Genomic DNA, 18,620 nt, shown 5'->3' with positions numbered 1-18,620 from the left:
TTTAGTTCTTATAACGAAGTTAACACAGTTTATGCATCTTCATCATCATCATAGGTGGTCCCTCGAATGAGGATGACTTGCTTCCACATGAGTTCACAGATGTTTCAATGAAGGACCCGATGTTCCTGTCCTTAACTCCAATTGAGGGGGTGGAAGATGCCTGTGCGTGGGTTTTTTTAACGTGTGGTGACCACTGCACACCAGCCACCACATGGGCTTAACAGAGCTAGGCCTTTATCCAGTGGCAAGGGTTAACCAGGACAACTGGGGATCGGCTCTGTATGCATCTTACAAAAATGGCAGCCACACTATTTAAATTATTATAAGGGACATAAGTGACTAAACTATTTCTAAATTAGGTAAATTTAAGGGGAAACTAAATAAATACATGAGGAAGAAAGGAATAGAAGGTATGCTGAAAGGGTTGGCTGAAGAGGGGTGGGAGAAGGCTTGTGTGGAGCTTAAAACTGGCATGGACCAGTTGGGCTAAACAACCTGTTACTGTGCTGTATTTTCTGCGTAAATCGATGTAGGACTGTCAATTTTGATGACCTGAGAACTCAAGAAAATATAACAGAATAAATCAGAACGTTTACTGTTTCTTTTGGTGACCGCATAACATTTTGTAACCTTTTGCATTTGTACATGACTTTTAAATGATTGGGATCAACTGTTAGTAAATTATCCAAGGCCATGCTATGCCACAGTAATTCATTTGGGACCTTTGCTACCTTTCCCTGATTCTTATTTGTTCTTTTGTCATGTTAAGAATTTATTATTAATACTTTCGAGCCAAAGTAATGGGTATCTTAGAGATGTGTGGAAATTATAAGAATGATCTGAATACACCAACTGCAAAGATTGTTGTAGATCAAACCATGTGACTTAGTTATATAACAACAACTTGTATTTATACAGCGCCTTTAACATCATAAAACGTCACAAAGCACTTCACAGGAACATATTAAAACAAAATTTGATACTGATCCACATGGGGAGATCTAATGGGCAGGTGACAAAGAGCTTGGTCAGAGGTAGGTTTTAAGGAGTGCCTTAAAGGAAATAAGAGAAGTAGTGAGCTGGAGAGGTTTAGGGAGGAAATTTCAGAGCTTAGGTTGTTGGCAGCTGAAGGCACGGCCATCAATGGTGGAGTGATTGAAATCAGGGAGGTCAGAATTAAAGGAATATAGATATCTCGGAGGGTTGTGGAGATTACAGAGGTAGGGAGGGGCGAGGTCATAGAGGGATTTAAAAATAAGGATGAGAATTTTAAAGTCAAGTTGTTGCTTCACCGGGCGTCAATGTTAGTCAGTGAGATAGGGGTGATGGGTGAACAGGACTTGGTGTGAGTAAGGACACAGGCAACAGAGTTTTGGATGACCTCAAGTTTATGTAGAGTAGAATGTGGGAAGCTGGCCAACAGTCAAGTCTAGAGATAACAAAGGCATGGATGAGGATTTCAGCAGTGGATGAGCTAATGCAGGGACAAAGTCGGGTGATGTTCTGGAGGTGGAAATAGATGGTCTTAGTGATGGCACAGATATGTGGTCAGAATCTCATCTCAGGGTCAAATATGACGCCATGGTTGCAAAAAGTCTGGTTCAGCCTCAGACATTTGCCAGGGAGAAGAATGGAGTCAGTGGCTAGGGAACAGAGTTTGTGACGGGGACCAAACACAATGACTTCAGTTTTCCTAATATTTAGTTGGAGGAAATTTCAGCTCATCCAATACTGGTTATCAAGTACTGGATGTCGGGCAAGTAGTCTGACAATTAGAGTGGAGGGGTTGACGTACAATGTATATCCAGTGAGTATATGCTGTGGGACAAGAATCTCCTGAAAAGAGAACTGAAATGTTCCAAGATCCTGAAGTTCCCAAGTTGTCTAAAATAGGAGATAAATATAAACACTTGCTCCAGGTTTCAAAAAGTAGAGTACACAGCCATATGTTTCTTATTGTCTATTTAATGTTAGTTGCGAATGAGATATTAGAAGAAGGTTCTTAATATTGCAGAAAACAAGTATTTCCTTTTTTCATGTGAAGTCTTTATTTTTTGTGATAGGATAATTCAGACAGAGAAACAGTGTAAAATGAAAATTCTCATGGCTTTTTATTGTTTATTCATTACTTATTTACAAATCCACGTTATTACTTTTTATATACATTGCACATTTACATGATAGAAAAAGTACAAAACTATATATTTAGATGAATTTAAATCTGTCATGTTCGAAAATATAAAACTGCATCTGCAACATAATTTTTAAAGCAAAATGAAAAACCTGAACTGTTCGCATTATGTTAAAACCTTTACAGAAACAAACCACTAAAGTCAATCAGATTACACGCGGCCAGAAAATGATCCTGTAACCACACAGCTGCAGAACATTTCCAGTTGACAGCAAGTTCCAAACACAGCACATTTGGTCAGTTATATGGCACGCTGTAAACAATATCTGAAGCTTTATTTACATCAATGTGTAACATATTCCAATAAATAAATATACAAGGTAAAACATGCAGATAATATAACTAAAATTTATAGTACAAAAGGAAAACGACCAGCCACATTTACAGCTATCATAATGCAATTTACAGTTTGCAGGAAAAGGTATACTTTACAAGCATCATACGTCACAATAAATTAACGATAACACTGCTCTCTTGATGAATATATTTCCAAAACAGGTATAGTTAACCAATTTTATATATAAATTATAAAACATGACAGTATAAATAAAATCTACTAAACTCAACTATGTATACTTCTTCAAAATAAATAAGAGTACACTTATTTACAAATAAGTACAGTGACTCCTTCCTCTTCCAACAGGTGAAGGAAATTACCAAATCGGAAACGTAGATTTAGGAAAGGTGTTATTTTCCTGCTCTTCTTCTTCATCTTCGTCTTCTTCAGTTATGGCTATGGGGGAATATACGGTAGCTGTTGTATAAATAAGGATCACAACAGCGCAGAACCTCAGTGCATGTTTTCAAATATCTCTGTATAGCCACAATAGTCTTTTATGTGGCATAAGAATGAAGTTTGTGACATTTGCTATTATGAAGTAATTTTACGTAATACCATTACTGCAGTGAGTTCTGAAGAATCAAAGGTCAGGCTTTATGGCAGATTCCTGGAATCACATAAAAAGTGTTCTTGTGTTCTAATATTTACGTTGTATTCGTCCATTGCATTCGTCAGCGCTACTGAATTAAACCTAAGGACTATTTTAATACATTTAAGGTCCAAAACAACTGTAGTGAAGCCTTTGGAAGATCGCTACTGATAAGACGGCATCAGGTTCAAAAGGAATAGATGTTCGAATCTACCACTATTGCGGATTTTAATCCCTCACGATATCTTCTTCCTCACAAAGTGAACAGGAATCTCTTCAAGAGTGTTGTTGTTCAAGAAAACTTTCACCATTTATTAACGTTAACATTTCTTATTTAGAATTGAATCAGATAAATAACCATAATTCCTCGCGATTGTTTAAATCAACATGTCCGAATGTTGACTGAAGTGATAGGAAGTTACACACTGATGCCCAATTATTTCTTATGAAATATTATGTAATCCATTTTCACACCGACATCACTGGATGCTCAATAAAGCACAATCCCTCGGGGAATCAAGCACATGGCGCTCGCAAATTAAAAGTATACAATAATTATAAGGAGCATGATTATAAAACAGAATTGTTTTGCTACACCCAACAATGACAGCATTTAATAATCATGCGTGTATGGGACGATGAAGTGTAGTGGGTAATGATGGGTAATAACTCCCACCGGAATGGGGAGTTTAGATCATCAGAACCGGTTGATATGCTTTATCTGCTCCACTGAGGAAGGTATTTTATACCTGTACTGCTATCATCACACACCTCACAAATCCTTATGTCAAATTCCCCAACCCGCTTTAATGCAAGAACTACTAGTTCTTTAGTGATACTGTTAGGGGGAGGGTTAGATTTCTCTTGTTATCTATCAATGTGTGGCAAAATGTTAAATACGTTTATAAAGAACGAGTTTATCATCTGGCTACACCTAGTACACAGAGCAAATCATCCTCCATTGCCCCTTAAAGCGGCATGGAAGATATGCATATTCTCCAGTTGATAGATATAGATGGTAAGATTGGATTTGATAGATCCTTGTCATTGGAGAGCTCACGCCTTGGCTGATAAAGTAAAACCTTTATAGCGAAATATGGCACAAACAGCAAATCTTATTTGTGGGCTAAAAATTACTTACAATTGCACGATCCTGAATGTTTGATCTCCAGGAGGGTGCCAGAGGAACAGGCTGAACTTTTCATTGCACACTCATTAGGGTAGGTGGCATTATCAGTGGCGCAGACTGGCTCGTCTGAGCGTCCACCCTGACACACATTGCAAACAGCACACCGACCCCTGCCGAGCCGGCTATCCCAAAGACACTTCTTTCCAGAACTACACCGTATGTCGTCACAGGATTTCGCTTCTGAAAAAAAGAAAAACCAAAACACGTTTGTAAAAAGGCAACAGTCTCTGCTAAGAATTGTCCTTTCAGTCTTGAACAATACTGTCAAATTATTGGAGCTAACGTTCAGCTCATTCCTCCGGTAAATTGAAACTCTTCAAATCATTGTCTACACATGGCAGTGGTAACAATTTGTATCAACATTCAAACCCATGTTAGCTCCTGTCATCCCTCACAATATTTATAGATCACATTTTGGCTCATAGGCCTTGATAAATACACCACATATGATGTTTAATATGTTTCCCTTTGTAATTGATATTTTTTAAAGAAGTACAGGAAACACACCCAAAAGTCCATTATTGTTGTGCGTGTTCTGCATTATCTTTGACTATCTGCAATTAAACATTAGTTTAACTTGTTACATGTAACTTAAAAAATGCAACATTTTTTTAAAATCTGGAAATGTATTTTCCCAAATAAACATGAACGAATCAAATTACCGTCATTGTATAATCCAATTCTCAGTGCTGTACATTTGCTTCGATTATTGGAAGGTCGTAATCCACACGAGCAAATGCAAACTCCACCAACACACATTGAGGCCGAATTTCTAATATTATAGTTGAGTATTGAAGCATTGGGAAAAGGTTGAAGATATCGTCATGTACCTTTCAATAACATTTTAACGTTTGAAAACCTCAGTCGAAAAGATTCCGTTCCCCAATTTTTCTTTTCTCTTTTAGTATCCAACAATGGCCCAGGACAATTGTATAGAAGGAATGATGCGTCTCCGTGTTAAAGTATTTTTTTTAACAACGTAGCTCCGGGTGAAAATTAAAAGTTGACCGTCCTTGAGTTTCATGTAATTGCAATCTTAGGTACAATTCAACGTCCTTTTGCAAACTCACAAAATAAGAAGATTGGAAATAAATATATCTTTACATAATTGGCCACTTTCATTTCTCAGCTTTAAGAGGTTCAAAAGTTACGATGAACAAATTACGCTGATTAATAAAGATGACCTTTGCCCTACATACTACAGCTTGGTGCTGGAAGCGAAATCAATGTGGGTTTAGCGCTAAATTTGAATATTCAAAAGTGCTTTGTGAGGTTTGATTTTGACATTTATCCATTGCACCCTAATTATACTGACAAAAAAGAAACTCCTCCCACATTGTATTTGTACTCGTTTTGTGACTGCGTAATGTTATGCAGTTTACACTTTGTGAGGTCTTGAGTACCTACTTATACATCTGCCTTCGTATGCCACTCCAATGGATCTGCCCATCAAGCAGGTGGCCCGTCTGATATGGCATGCGCTGGCGTACGTGATCCCATCATTGCCGCACAGATACTGCTCGGGGCTCGAGGGCTCAGGGCAAATCCTCGGGTTACACATCACACAGTAGGCGCTGCTCGTCTGATCTACCACACACACCGTGCTGCCTGGACATAAGACATCCCTGCATGTTTCTGAAAAATAAAGACAACAATAAAAAATGTGAGATGTGCACCTGTTAAAAAACAATCGTTTGCAATACGATCGGCTGATCTTTGTGAGGCCCAAGTTAGTGGGTCAAACTGTGTTTATAATAAACACGGATTAATCTTATATTTGTAATACGCATTTAATAGGCACGAACTTGAATAATAAAGAAATCCAGGTAAAGAAGTGCAGTCCCTATATTTTCCAATTTCAGAAAAAGCGTGAACCACTTAACACAATTTAATTTTAAATCATATATGTATGAAAAAGTAATTCAAAAACAGACACTGCAAAGAATTAAGTTGAGCAATTTATTACATCGGACAGGGGGAGAATGGAATGCAAACATTCTTTAAGCGAATGCCTCTCTCCCTTCTCCTCCCCTTGAAAGTTCTTGTTATGAGCTTGTACATGTTGCACACATACTTCTGCATTTGCCTTGATACTGGACCTCCAGTTCGGGATGTCCTTTGCATCTCGCCTTCAGCAGGACGCACTCGTCTTTGTATGTTTTTCCGTCAGTCCCACAAACGGAGCCCTTCCAAGTAACGTTAGAGCAGTCGGGTGCACAGACACATCGAGGCTTATTCTTTTTGTTCATTTTGCACCTTTTACCTGGACCACAATCGACGTTATCACAGGTTTCTGTTAAAAGAAAGAAACCACATACCATTTTCTGGAAACTGCTTCAATGAAGTATTGGAAATTTAAAGATAAATTGTCATTCTTGATAACTGAACTGAATACATCATCACCAAATGACAGATGTTTGCATTTTTATTAGCTTTTTCCAGATGTTTAATTAAAGATTTGGTAAAACAGCGCAGAATCAGTCGCCATCTTAATAGACCGCTCCGCAAAATCGTGACACTCAAGCTATTCTGTCTGAAGCTTTTTACACAAATTAGTATTTTGGCGAGTAATAACGTCAGGGCACATTGGAATGGTTTAGCAAGCGATATGTAAATATAAATCTTGCAGGAAACACGATTTAAAGAATACGAATGCAAACGATTTCGATTCACATAAACGAAGCGAAATCTGTACCTTTACAAGGCGTGCAACCAGGGGCTCCACCGTTAAAGATGATCCATCGGAAAAGGGTACTAGACGGCACGTCATCTTCTGTCCATGCAGTGCCCAGCCTTCCACTTTTGCAGCACTCTTCCCGGCTGACCCCGGTCATATAGAGGACCTGGCATTTGCCGTTCTTGGCTTGCTGTAGCCAGCAGTTCCCAGCTGCAACACACACAGTCATATCAGTGTCAGTTTCACGGAGCCAGACACAACACGTGCACTTTGTATTGACGTTACAAGAGTGTTTACTACAAGTATTCTGCCTCAGTCTGTGTAAACCGGTGAAGTTGAAATAATCGACACTTCCCTTCGTCAGTAGATAACAAGCAGAAATGTCCAAATGTACACAGCCACGCCATAACCTATTGATATTTTTGAATAACGATTTATCGTATTCGCAAAGTTTTAGCTGGCTCTGCCCCAAGACAACACAATTTGAAGTACTGTACACGCGTGCAGTGAAAAAAAAGCACAGCCTACCAGAACTCACACACAGCGAAACAACGAAGTGCCAAATCCGCAGGAAATAGATGCGTGGCGAGCTACTCTTCAGCTAGACTTATGTGGTATAGTTGACAGCTTGACAAGCGTCAGTATTTAGCACCACACACTACAGTGGCGATTATCTGTAAACCATTATCCCGTTGATTTGTTTCTATCTATTCACATAGTCACTCAGGAATATAAACATTTGCTATCTTTCTGTAGTACTAACTCGTTCCAGAATGCCAGAACTCTGCTGCCTCTGCTGGAGAGCCTAGACTGCTAGTTGGTACCGCCTGATACAAGTCTCTCTATATATATCGAGTGCTCAGTTACATGGAAGACACTTTTTTTAAAGTTTGCAACATAAAACAGGGTAATTGGAAAAGACACGTGGCAATTATTTCCACTGGATCAAATAATGATAGCAGCTTCTAAATCCTGCTTTAGTCGCGTGATATAGCGATGTGACTCGCCTCTTAACAGCTCGATCGGACATTTACACGTCGATTGAGATTAAAGATCAATGAGGCATTTTGTCTCGATGTAACTCCCCTTTGATTTTACTAACTGAATAGAGATTTACAAAACCTTGACTCACAGGAGCCAAGCGTAGTTCATTTATTTTGTAATTAGGTCCATGAAATGCTCACACAGGTAATGCTAAATGCACCCCGACTTAATTCTGCGGGACGATGTTCTAGTAAATATGAATAAAGTACAGAAACACGTGTTCGAAATGTAATTTGCCACATCGGATTTTGACCTGAAAACGTTTAACTAAAAGCAAACGATAGAAAGCGTTGTGCTTTACAAATCAGCGTTGGGCTTTTCAGTATCTTCTCCCAAGAAAATAATACACGAAGCGCATGACCAAACAGAACATGAAACTAAGAGAGCTATATCCACAAATGTATACACGTAAGACAACCTTTCCCTAATCTGTTTTTAACTTACCCTGCACTCGTTGGTCTCCAATGGTGAGGAAGATAAAAAGTGAAATAGTGAGACACGCAGCTCTGTTATTTAGCATCCTTAGCATTGTGGCACTCAGTTTCACCGCAAATGGGTACTGATCTGAACGCACCAGTCAAGTCCGATCGCTGTGTTGAATGAACGTCAATCTGTGAATGCAGTCACTCTTAAATATTTTGGCTGAAAGGGGTCTTGGCTGGTCTGTTTGGTGGGCGGTCTTCTGATGGCATGGTAATGTGTTTGGCAGGATGGGGGAGGAGGAAGTGATCAAAAAAGTTAAGGTGGACGGAAACTTAATCAGGTGACATTTCACCGCCTTCTCTAAACGTTTCAGTAAAATCACAGTCAATAAAACCGCAACTACAAAATACATGTATATAATATCCGCGCTGGGTTATAGGTCACGGTGCCCATTTCTTTATAATTGACAAGATTGTACAAGTTTATAGAGAAACAATGCGGGGGATGGACGAAAGTATCCTTACTCAATTCTTAGGCATATGTAGCCTGTTCTTGGATTTTCTTTTGCTATTGTACATCTTAAGCTTTATATCTACAATGCAGCAAATATTCATAAACTGCTGAATTTCTAACCAATTTATATTCCAAAAATGTTTATATCCTAAGATAGGCATAATCTGTGGGCCAATATAAACTGTCCTACTTATGCAACAACATAAAAACATCGTAAAATGAACGTATTCCAGCTATCCAATCCAATTTCACTCATGAAGCAACAAAAACTCAGATTAATTTGTATACTTTAATGTTGACATTTCCTCTAATGCCTATGATTGGGAGAATTGATTATACAGAAAATAAGTTATTGTTATAACTGACCTCCTTAAGCTCAGTCTCGAACAGCACATGGGAGAGATTTTACACCGCAGTGTTCAAATACAGGACCGGTGTTCAAAGCAAAGTTTGAATTCTCCGTTTTTATTAATATATTGCCATTTGACTATTTTTATCAAACAGAGCCTTGCAATAAATAAAACAATGCACAATCAGAATTAAAACCAAGGACACCGGCACCGTGTGCACATTCAGCCACTAGGTATTAGAAAAGCAGTTAGATTTAATATCCAGATCAGCCAAAGTTACACGTCTATTACTGGAGCAGACTTCGCATGTCTGTGAAATGCCGCAGGCGGTCTCGTATTCTCCATTTAAGAGATTGTGACATCGAAAGTCGAATTTTAGTGTTGCTCAATGAAGTCACTTTTGGCAGGGAGTAAAAGTACGTAGGCGATCTGTCGCCACCTATCACAGGAGATACGCTTCCTTGTTCAATTGTCATTTTGGCGGTTTCACGTTTTGTCCAAAACCTCACTCCAAGAAAAGATAAAACGCATGATCCGACTTAAATCGTAATCACCCTTAATACCCAGAAATAATCAGGCAACTTTTTAGTTATGATAGGTGCACCGATCTCACTAGAAATAACTCAGCGATAACAGACGTTTTCCACCAGCTGCAGGATGTAGTGGTAATCTTTTAATAAAGACTTATTACAATAGGCTCTTAAGATCTCTTTATAATCAACGCCAGAAATGCAATCATTCTAATATTAGAAGAGACAGTTGATCGGCTGCTTCAAGCTAATCGTAGTATTTCACACAAAACAGCGTTCAAAATAGACATCACAATAAAAGCAATGCCATGCCACCACGCAGTAGGAAAAATCACCTTTTAGGAACGGCAATTCCATGCAAATGATTTTCGATTTCAATGCCGCGAAAATGTAGATCCTATATCTGGATCATCCTGGGTTGTTGATCCACAACATGGTAATTGTGATCTGATTTGTTTTTTTAAAACCTTATGCAGCCCCCTAACGATTCAAACAAGGCTACTGCAGCTACATTGACCGACATTAGTAATTTCCAGTTTGTCTGGCCAAAGCGACTAAATTATTTTCCCTGCTTCCTTTCTTTTGTTGGTGCAGTTGGACCAGCAAAAGATAGCTTTAATATTTTGTGTCACGTTTTGGCAATGTAGACTGGCTGGCTGCAGAGGCCTAGATCTGAGTTGGTATTGGCAAACAACAAAGTCAGATATAGAGACCAATCTACGATTCTTAAATCAAACTTCAGGACGTCAAACAGAATCATTAGGCAGACATGGGTAATTGTCTTTTCATCTATATTATATTTAGTTTTTTTTTAAATAAACCAGTTGCAAGTTACCAATAAGAAGTTATTTAAACTGCCACTGCGCCTTGTGTTTCTTGAGAATGTCATCAGTATCGGAAATAATCCCCTTCCAGCAGAAACTGCACATATCTATTATACTCGCTTCTCTCTGTTTTAAATAGTGTGTCACTATTGCAATTATCTGTTCGGTGTTGATACTCAAACTGAAAATAATTATTGCAAATTGAAAATAAAGTGACAAAAAAGACGATCTGACACACAGGAGTGCTGCATCTGGTGAACCCCACCGACTGTAGATTTGACATGCTAAAGCACATTACATCCTCACAAACACAAGGTAAAGGAAGATCCTTCAAAACAATCTATACATAGAAGTAAAGAGGACACAATTGGAAACGAAATTGAAGATTGCGTGAGATATAGAGATACATAGGGTTGAATGGATCATACAACATAAAGTTCAGAGAAAATAGAGACAAACATGATTAAGTGAAGTCACAAAAATCAAGAAAACAGACGACACGAAAGAAAACAAGACTTGAATTTATACAACACCTTTCACGGCCATCTCAAAGTGCTTTACAGCCAATGAAGTACTTTTGGAGTGTAGTCACTGTTGTAATAATAACATAAGAACATGTAAGAAACGCGACAGCCAATTTGCGCGCAGCAAGCTCCCACAAACAGCAATATGATAATAACCATATAATCTGTTTTTGCTATGTGGATTGAGGGATAAATATTGGCTAGGACACGGGATAACTCCCCTGCTCCTCTTCAAAATAGTACCATGAGATCTTTAACCTCCACTTGAGAGAGCAGAGGTGCCTCAGTTTAACGTCTCATCCTCTCATCCGAAAGGCAGCAATGCAGCACTCCCTCAGCACTGCAGTTTCAGCCTAGATTTCGGATTTGAATCCACAACCTTCTAACTCAGAGGCGAGAGTGCTACCCACTGAGCCACATCTGACACTGAAAAGAAAAGGAAATTGAAAATAGCAAAGGGAGATAGTCGCAAGAGACAGAAAACTGAGAGGGAAACAGAAATGGCGAGGACAGAAATATAGAAAAAACAAAAGGAGACTGGAGGCTGAAATGCAGTTGTTACACCAGTCTGATGTAAAAGCAAAGTGAGACCTCTGGAGGACGAAAGTTGTATGCGCTGATCCATGTATTTAATGTGATTTACAGTTATTTACAGAACCTGACAGGTACTTTTTACAACTTTCGTGAATGTTGATGCATGATGCACTTGAGCAATCAAGAATTTGACTAGCAATATTTTAATTTGGCAATCAATTGCTTTAAGGCAATTCATTGCTTCCATGTGAAGAGAGCTTGATAGCTAATTCCAGTACAACTGCTTTTTAAAATGAATGCGCAGTTCCGTGGTACTCACGACTCTATTTGGTGCGTTTCACGGGCGTGTATCTTTGCGTAATTAATCATTCCTCTTTCCCAATATACCAATTAATTTGCTTTCTTGTACAATCCAAAGTTGTTTTGATACGAGAACGAAATTATCATCTAAGCTGGTTGATAAATATAAATCCTTCATTCGATGCTCTAATAGAATCAAGCAACATAGGCCTTGTTAATGCAGATAACATGAATTCATATCCGTACGCACAGCATCGTTCATTCTAAGATCTGAACAAAATCTACACTTTGCATTTAAACATTCTTATGCGCCGTCAACTTAAAACAAATTAGCCTTCTGTCGGCGGGGCGGTGTTATTTTACTGCCCACTGGATACATAGGAATAAATATTTTATTAACAATAAATATTAACAATTGGATGTTTTGATTTTTAATCATTGGATGTTATTTAAAATTTAGTTAAAACCAACGATTTAGGTTGTCTGTCTCCAGTAGGTAAATAAAAAATGTGTCCGATGGCATTTGAAAAGTTTGTGCATGAACACCAGGAAAGATCGCTCTGAAAGTAATTTTCTGAAGACTGGATAAGTGTTTTAAGAAGTGAATAGCATTGTTGTGGCTCCACATTCATGCAGGCCACAGGTCAACAGTTCTTACAAAATATGAAATCACCCATAACAAGAAAAAAATGCAAACACTAGAAATCTATTGTAAATAAAGGAAATATCGGAAATACACATCATGCCAGTCAGCATCTGTAAAAAGAGTGGTTCTAATACTTCGGATGTGTACACTTCATGACATCATAACCTTTTCGTTTTACAGATGCTGACTGACATGAAATGACTAATGTTTTTGAGTACCTGAATTGTTCGTGAAGTGGAGCAGAGTATCAAACGGTGGTTTATGAGTGATTAGCGGAATGAATAAGCATTATAACAACCTAAAGGCGTCGCACTTGCCTGATATGAATAGATTGTCACCAGTCAAATAATGACGTGGTGATTCGAAAGCCCGCCTGAGTGCATTCATTACAACTTTTACATGAAGATGTATTTTGTTCTGAGTTTATCAGTCACTCGAACTCGCACACGGATACCCAATAATATCAGAACTGATTCGAACTCCAGATTCTTTAGTCTAACACCACCTTTTATTGAATTTGTTGTCTTCGGGACTAAGATCACTAAAGAGTCAATATGTGTGTACATAAAACTTTGTTTAAGTTATTGAAAACATATTATTGAATGTCACCAGATTATATAAAAAGTTTCGGCGTTTAGTGCGCATCGAGAGAATCCCTTTACTCTTCCTGTTAAGACATTTTATTAAAGATTCTTCTATTTAAAATAGAAAACAGAGAAACATAATTGTAATACCTGACGCGTGACTGGCAGCGTTAGGTTCGGTGAATATTTTTAAACAAAAGATCAGATCTAAGTTGGAATTTATTACAATGAATTCATTAACGTAACATAGAATACACAGATGTATTACAAGGGAAAGGCAAATGTACAGTTTAATCGGTTACACAGTTTTCTTGACTGTTTAATATAGTCACTGTCAATAAATAAGGTAGAAAAACGACCGGAAGCCCAACAAAAATGAATTGCTGCTACTGTATCTAAAACATCTCATATTTAAGATACATTAACAATCACGTAACACAGTTTAACTATTTAGTGCCTGTGTTGATTTACTTATTACATTAACAATTTAACAATGTTGCCTTTAATATTTGGATGGATGCATTCATTAAATCTACTTCTGAGACATTAATTGATTTTAATGCTACCGTTTCTAACTCTGATGGTTAAAATATAACTACATTTCCCAAAGCACAAATAAGATTTGGTGGAAAGTACCTACGAAAGTTATTTCCCAAATGAGCTGATTGGCTGTTGCCTAGTCGTTAACAGAAAACTGGATATAGTTTCTAAACAGCTTTTGATTTTTTGAACAATGATAACCCTCCGCATTGGTTTCTAGGTATAAATGTATTTTTTTGGTTTCATTCTGTTTACGTCTCAACTGCAATGCCATACACTTACAGTGCCACAAATAACTCGTCACGTCAAATTTTGTTGATAAGGCTCCTGTGAAGGGCCTCGTTTTAGTACCTTCAATGCGCTATATAAATGCAAGTTGTTGTTTTATTTATCCTTAATATATTTATTCGCCTTTGTCTTTAAGAACCATTCTTTTTAGCAGAAGATATTTTGAACAATTATTACTCCAGCGAAGGAGCCAGCGAATGGACGAATTGGATCACAGAATCAGAGCTTCATTATTGGCTTCAGCTAATAGACCAATAAGATAGCAGAAAAACGACAAACCGATTACGTAATACACCAATCAGATTGAGAAAAGCAACCCAGAACAGACTCGTCAAATATAACATGGATAGATTAAAACAGCTCTAATTTCCACACAAATGATCGCCTTAATGCATTTGTTGACAGACCCCGGTGTAATCACATAAAGCCAAGGCCACCGGGTTTGGCTTACACTGACAGTTGGGTTCATGGAATGCAACCACCGGAAGATTCGAGGAATTCTATGGAATTAAAACAGAATTCGACATTCAGTCACTGTAAAACAATGGTCTTGATAATCTGTAACAGTAGACCTTTGGTGTACTTTAGGCAACGCCACTAGTCATCCGTTTTCATGGAAAAATGAATCGAATCTCGGAATGCAACCTCCAAGTCGCACGGAAAAATCTAGACATGCCACGTTATGAAAGCAGAACCTAACTTTTTCAGTCACTATACTTTTAAACAAACTCTTTTGAAGGGGGGGGGGGGTGCGGTAGAAGTAAATAATACTTTACCTTGTTTCACTCAAATAAATACAAAGGGGATGACATATTATTGCAGCTACAGAACCTGTCACGGACGACATTTTTTTTTACCACTCAGGTACTCATTCTATATATCTCTTATTTGCAAAAAAAGCTATCAGAAACCATCTTAACTTTGCAAAAATAACTGCACATCTCTAAATCCTTTGTTGCAACACAAACCTAATGTAAACTATCATTTGCAAAAATTCGAACTTGAGGTTCAAGGAATCGTCTGTGAAATGCCAACTAGGGCAATCTAGTGACGTGAAAAAATGGTGCAGGAGGCACGTGAACTGTGATAGATGCTTTACCATTCAAGATCATTGACAAAGGTCAAGCATTCTAGCTACGCGAAGAATATTTTGCATTATGATGTGACTCTAACATTAGTACTGTAAAAGGTCACCGAATAAATATTTCATTGACGCGTTCCTAAAGTACAAGCATACATGATTGCGCCATACCAAGCGCATTGTGCTATATTTGTGTTTTATACACTACAAACACATAGTTCGGTTATGGCGCAGACATCTATTTAAACTATAGATATTTATTGATTGGAATCTGTTGACATCTCCCTGACACATTCTACCCCAAGTCACAGCAGTCCATGATCGATCTTTCATTCTGTTGATATTGTATCCCCTCCACAGTCATTTGATAATCCAGTTTCATTGTCATAGATGAACTTTCCCAAATAAACGGAGGTTTTAGGTTATAAAGTCAAATTCATGCATAACAATTACACAAATGAAATGTAAACACATTGGATTACCAAATGTAACGGTAACCAATGTAACCCTCTCAAAAGTTATTTTTTTTATTCACCAAATACACCCATTGAAAGTGAAGGGTTCCGGTTTACCACTGTAAACCTTTCCAACAACATGTGAAGATCATGTTAAAGGCGAGTTAGGTCTGATGGAATGTAGACTGCGTAGCGATTTTCTAAGGGAGCTGTAAGATCTTTCAAGTTTTGCCCTGGCTACTTTGCGGTATTGACGCATTTGCCACTTCCGAAATGCTTTCTGGATCGTCAAGGCGGCCTTGAACTCTTTTCGTATCATTAGTGTCGTTGTGACCGTTTCCATGGTGCTACGGATTGGGAATATTTTCATTGACATTTTAAAAATGTCACCACTTAGCTTTTTCAGGGGCCCTGACTGAGTTACTTTTCCAACGATACATGCACTAAGCGCTTCGAGGACGTCCAGGCAATGCAACATGTTGCCGTCAGTTAATGGTAGATTGAGAGCCGCAAGTTTCACCGCGTTAGGCTTTGGTATACGTAAAGGAGATTTCAGTTCATTTAGGAAATCCGGTAGCTGGTCATATGAGATGAATTGTGTAGCCTTCACATCATAATTACTCCAGATCTCATAAAACATGTCAACGTCTTCATCAGTTACTCCAGCAAGTTCCTGTTCTTGCGCTTCGTGGAAGTTTTCTAAAATGACAGCCACGTACATATTGATGATCACGATATTCGCGACTAATATGTAGGATGTCATGTACATGACTGATACAAATTGACGCTGCACAGGAGAATTAATCATCACGTGAAGAATCTCATTCCACGCGGCGGCTGTTGTCAGTCTAAACAGAAGCATCATACTGTTTCCAAAAGTTTCGAAATTTACCATGTCATTTATTGGTGATTCTCTGGGTAGATCCTGGAACAAACTCATTCCCAATATTGAATAAATGAACATTACGAGACCCAGGAGCAGTCCAATGTTGAAGAGAGCTGGGATTGATATTACCAATGTAAAGAGCAGTTTTCGAATTCCTTTTAAAGACCTTACCAGCCTCAACAATCGTGCTAGTCTTACAATTCGGAATACTCGTAAAATAGTTGGTGAAACGCCTTGCTTTTTGGATGCGGATGAATCCAACAAAATTCCTGAAGGAATGAAAAGGGGGAGGGGTGGTTAAGTTCGAAACTACCACATAGCTTGTTCTTACACACACTTGAAATACCCTATCAATCCGCATTGATTCGAGTTGACGCCATCAAAACAAATCTATCCAGATAATTTTAAAAGTAATTCGCTAAAAAGTGTCACACAAATTATCTCTGCATCTGCACCTGCTTAAAATCTCCATCTCCTTTTGCTATGCATCATCCTACTTTTTGTAATTTAATCTTTCCTGCTTTCCACCCTATCACAGATCTTCCCTTTTGTTCTTTCCTCCCCTCCCCCTTTCCCTGTCCCTGCACTTGCTTAAAACCTGTTACATCTCTAACTTTTTGCAGTTCTGACGAAAGTCGTCGTGACGTTAACTCTGTTTCTCGACAGATGCTGCCTGACCTGCTGAGTATTTCCAGCATTTTCTGTTTTTATACAGATGTAATTTATTCTTAGTTATTTTGGGATTATAGAAACAGTAGATGCAAATTCTCCAACTGTCCAACACAATAAATCGTGCATTTTTAAAACGTTTAGCCATCAGTCCCGATATGACTCTGCACTTCTTAAAAAGTGCACAAGTTTTGGAGTTGGTTAGCCTCTAATCAGCCGAATTTGAACCAGTTCAAGACCAGCTGAGTGTGCTTTCGGGGTTTACCTTTCTTTCAATATTTGAAATGTTGAACATTGATAAGTAGAACTAGAACGAAGAAACCCTTGCCTACAGGCTTTTGTTGCGAAGTAAAATTGAACAACGCGAAGAGCACCGTTAATTAAATACTCGTTAGTTTTACGGTACATGGCATACTTTCTGTAAAGTGTCGCTCCACTGGACGCCGCGAAACGTTCTTCAACCGGATACTCATCACAGTATTTCATTACTTTTAACTAACATAGCTTCCAGGCACTACTCTGCATTTGTAATTGCACCCACTTCATTCCAGCTACAGTTTAATATGATACCAAACTCATTTGCGAATACGCAAACATAAAGACATATAAGGAATACATTGAATTATGCAATGTCCTCACGCATTTGTACTTCTGATTATATTGGATACAATGAATAATAACGCAATATAATGTGGGATCAAGGCTTTTAAACAGTATTCACACTGAAATCTACTCCAAATTCCACAGAAGAATGAGAACTTCATTGCTCCCCTAAATGTTTTCTTTTGTAAAGAGATAATAATGGGGGTAAGTGTTAAGACATTGTGTAAACAATATTAAATGTAACTACTCTACATATCGACCATATCCATCTGTGGTCATCGTAAGCATAGTTTTATCTCAATAACAAATATATATTAATAATAATTGACATTACACTAACCACCCAGAGAATATCTGGTGAGAGTCAAACACATTCACAGTTAATTTCCTTTTATTATAGATATAGCCAACACTATCAAAGTTTTCATCTTATCTGTACTAAAACATCAAAACAAACTTTCTTTATTAGGAAGGACTTAAGTGTAGTGGTTTTTGAATTGGGAATATAATATAAATTCTACAAATTAGCGATGAGTGGATTGAATAGAATTATATTTAAATTTGAAAGTTTTCTTTGAAGAATTTTTCACCTTTCATTAATTTACAGAATGTTGTTTCTGCAAGGCTCTGCTGCTTAACTGCAGTCTGCCATTACATTGACACTTAAAAAATAGTAGAAGTATTCCTGTAGCTTTAAGAGGCTTGGACAAAAGCAGGAATAAATTGTTAATGGTTAAGAAGGAGTATTTGAACTTTGATCCACACAACATCCATAAAAGTTTTGAAAAGACAGGCAAAATGGTAAGGAGAGGGGGGTGGGTGGGGGAGGTGGGGGGGTGG

General features: G+C 38.0%; 2 protein-coding genes across 3 annotated transcripts in view; both read right to left on the bottom strand.

Moving 5' to 3' along the window:
• Window positions 1-2,148: 2,148 nt before the first annotated feature.
• LOC139231557 (follistatin-A-like) lies at window positions 2,149-9,383 on the bottom strand. 2 transcript variants are annotated; one of them, XM_070862519.1, is made up of 7 exons: window positions 9,333-9,383; window positions 8,475-8,712; window positions 7,005-7,196; window positions 6,384-6,602; window positions 5,717-5,944; window positions 4,262-4,489; window positions 2,149-3,138 (listed from the first exon to the last, which is right to left on the bottom strand). In XM_070862519.1, coding segments are annotated over exons 2-7 (954 nt in total). In that variant the 5' UTR covers window positions 8,560-8,712; window positions 9,333-9,383; the 3' UTR covers window positions 2,149-3,136. The 2 variants fall into 2 exon arrangements, with proteins under 2 accessions (XP_070718620.1, XP_070718619.1); XM_070862518.1 differs by having other exon boundaries at window positions 2,149-2,924.
• Window positions 9,384-15,770: 6,387 nt separating this feature from the next.
• LOC139228888 (sodium channel protein 1 brain-like) overlaps window positions 15,771-18,620 on the bottom strand; it is a 304,090-nt gene continuing 301,240 nt past the window's right edge. Inside the window, 1 exon segment of the mRNA XM_070860378.1 lies at window positions 15,771-16,777. Within this exon segment, the coding sequence (XP_070716479.1) occupies window positions 15,771-16,777 (1,007 nt within the window).

This window comes from Pristiophorus japonicus, chromosome 2, assembly GCF_044704955.1.
Source record: "Pristiophorus japonicus isolate sPriJap1 chromosome 2, sPriJap1.hap1, whole genome shotgun sequence".
Taxonomy (NCBI): domain Eukaryota; kingdom Metazoa; phylum Chordata; class Chondrichthyes; family Pristiophoridae; genus Pristiophorus; species Pristiophorus japonicus.
This window is presented reverse-complemented; position numbering and strand designations above follow the sequence as displayed.

What these genes read in the sequence shown, in the direction of transcription:
- LOC139231557 (XM_070862518.1), bottom strand. Translation starts at nt 8,559, where the DNA reads ATGCTAAGGATGCTAAATAACAGAGCTGCGTGTCTCACTATTTCACTT. An exon ending in GTATCAAGGCAAATGCAGAA is followed by an intron (nt 5,945 to 6,383) that starts GTATGTGTGCAA and finishes TTTATTTTTCAG; the next exon opens with AAACATGCAGGGATGTCTTA. An exon ending in ACATTCAGGATCGTGCAATT is followed by an intron (nt 2,925 to 4,261) that starts GTAAGTAATTTT and finishes ATTCCCCCATAG; the next exon opens with CCATAACTGAAGAAGACGAA.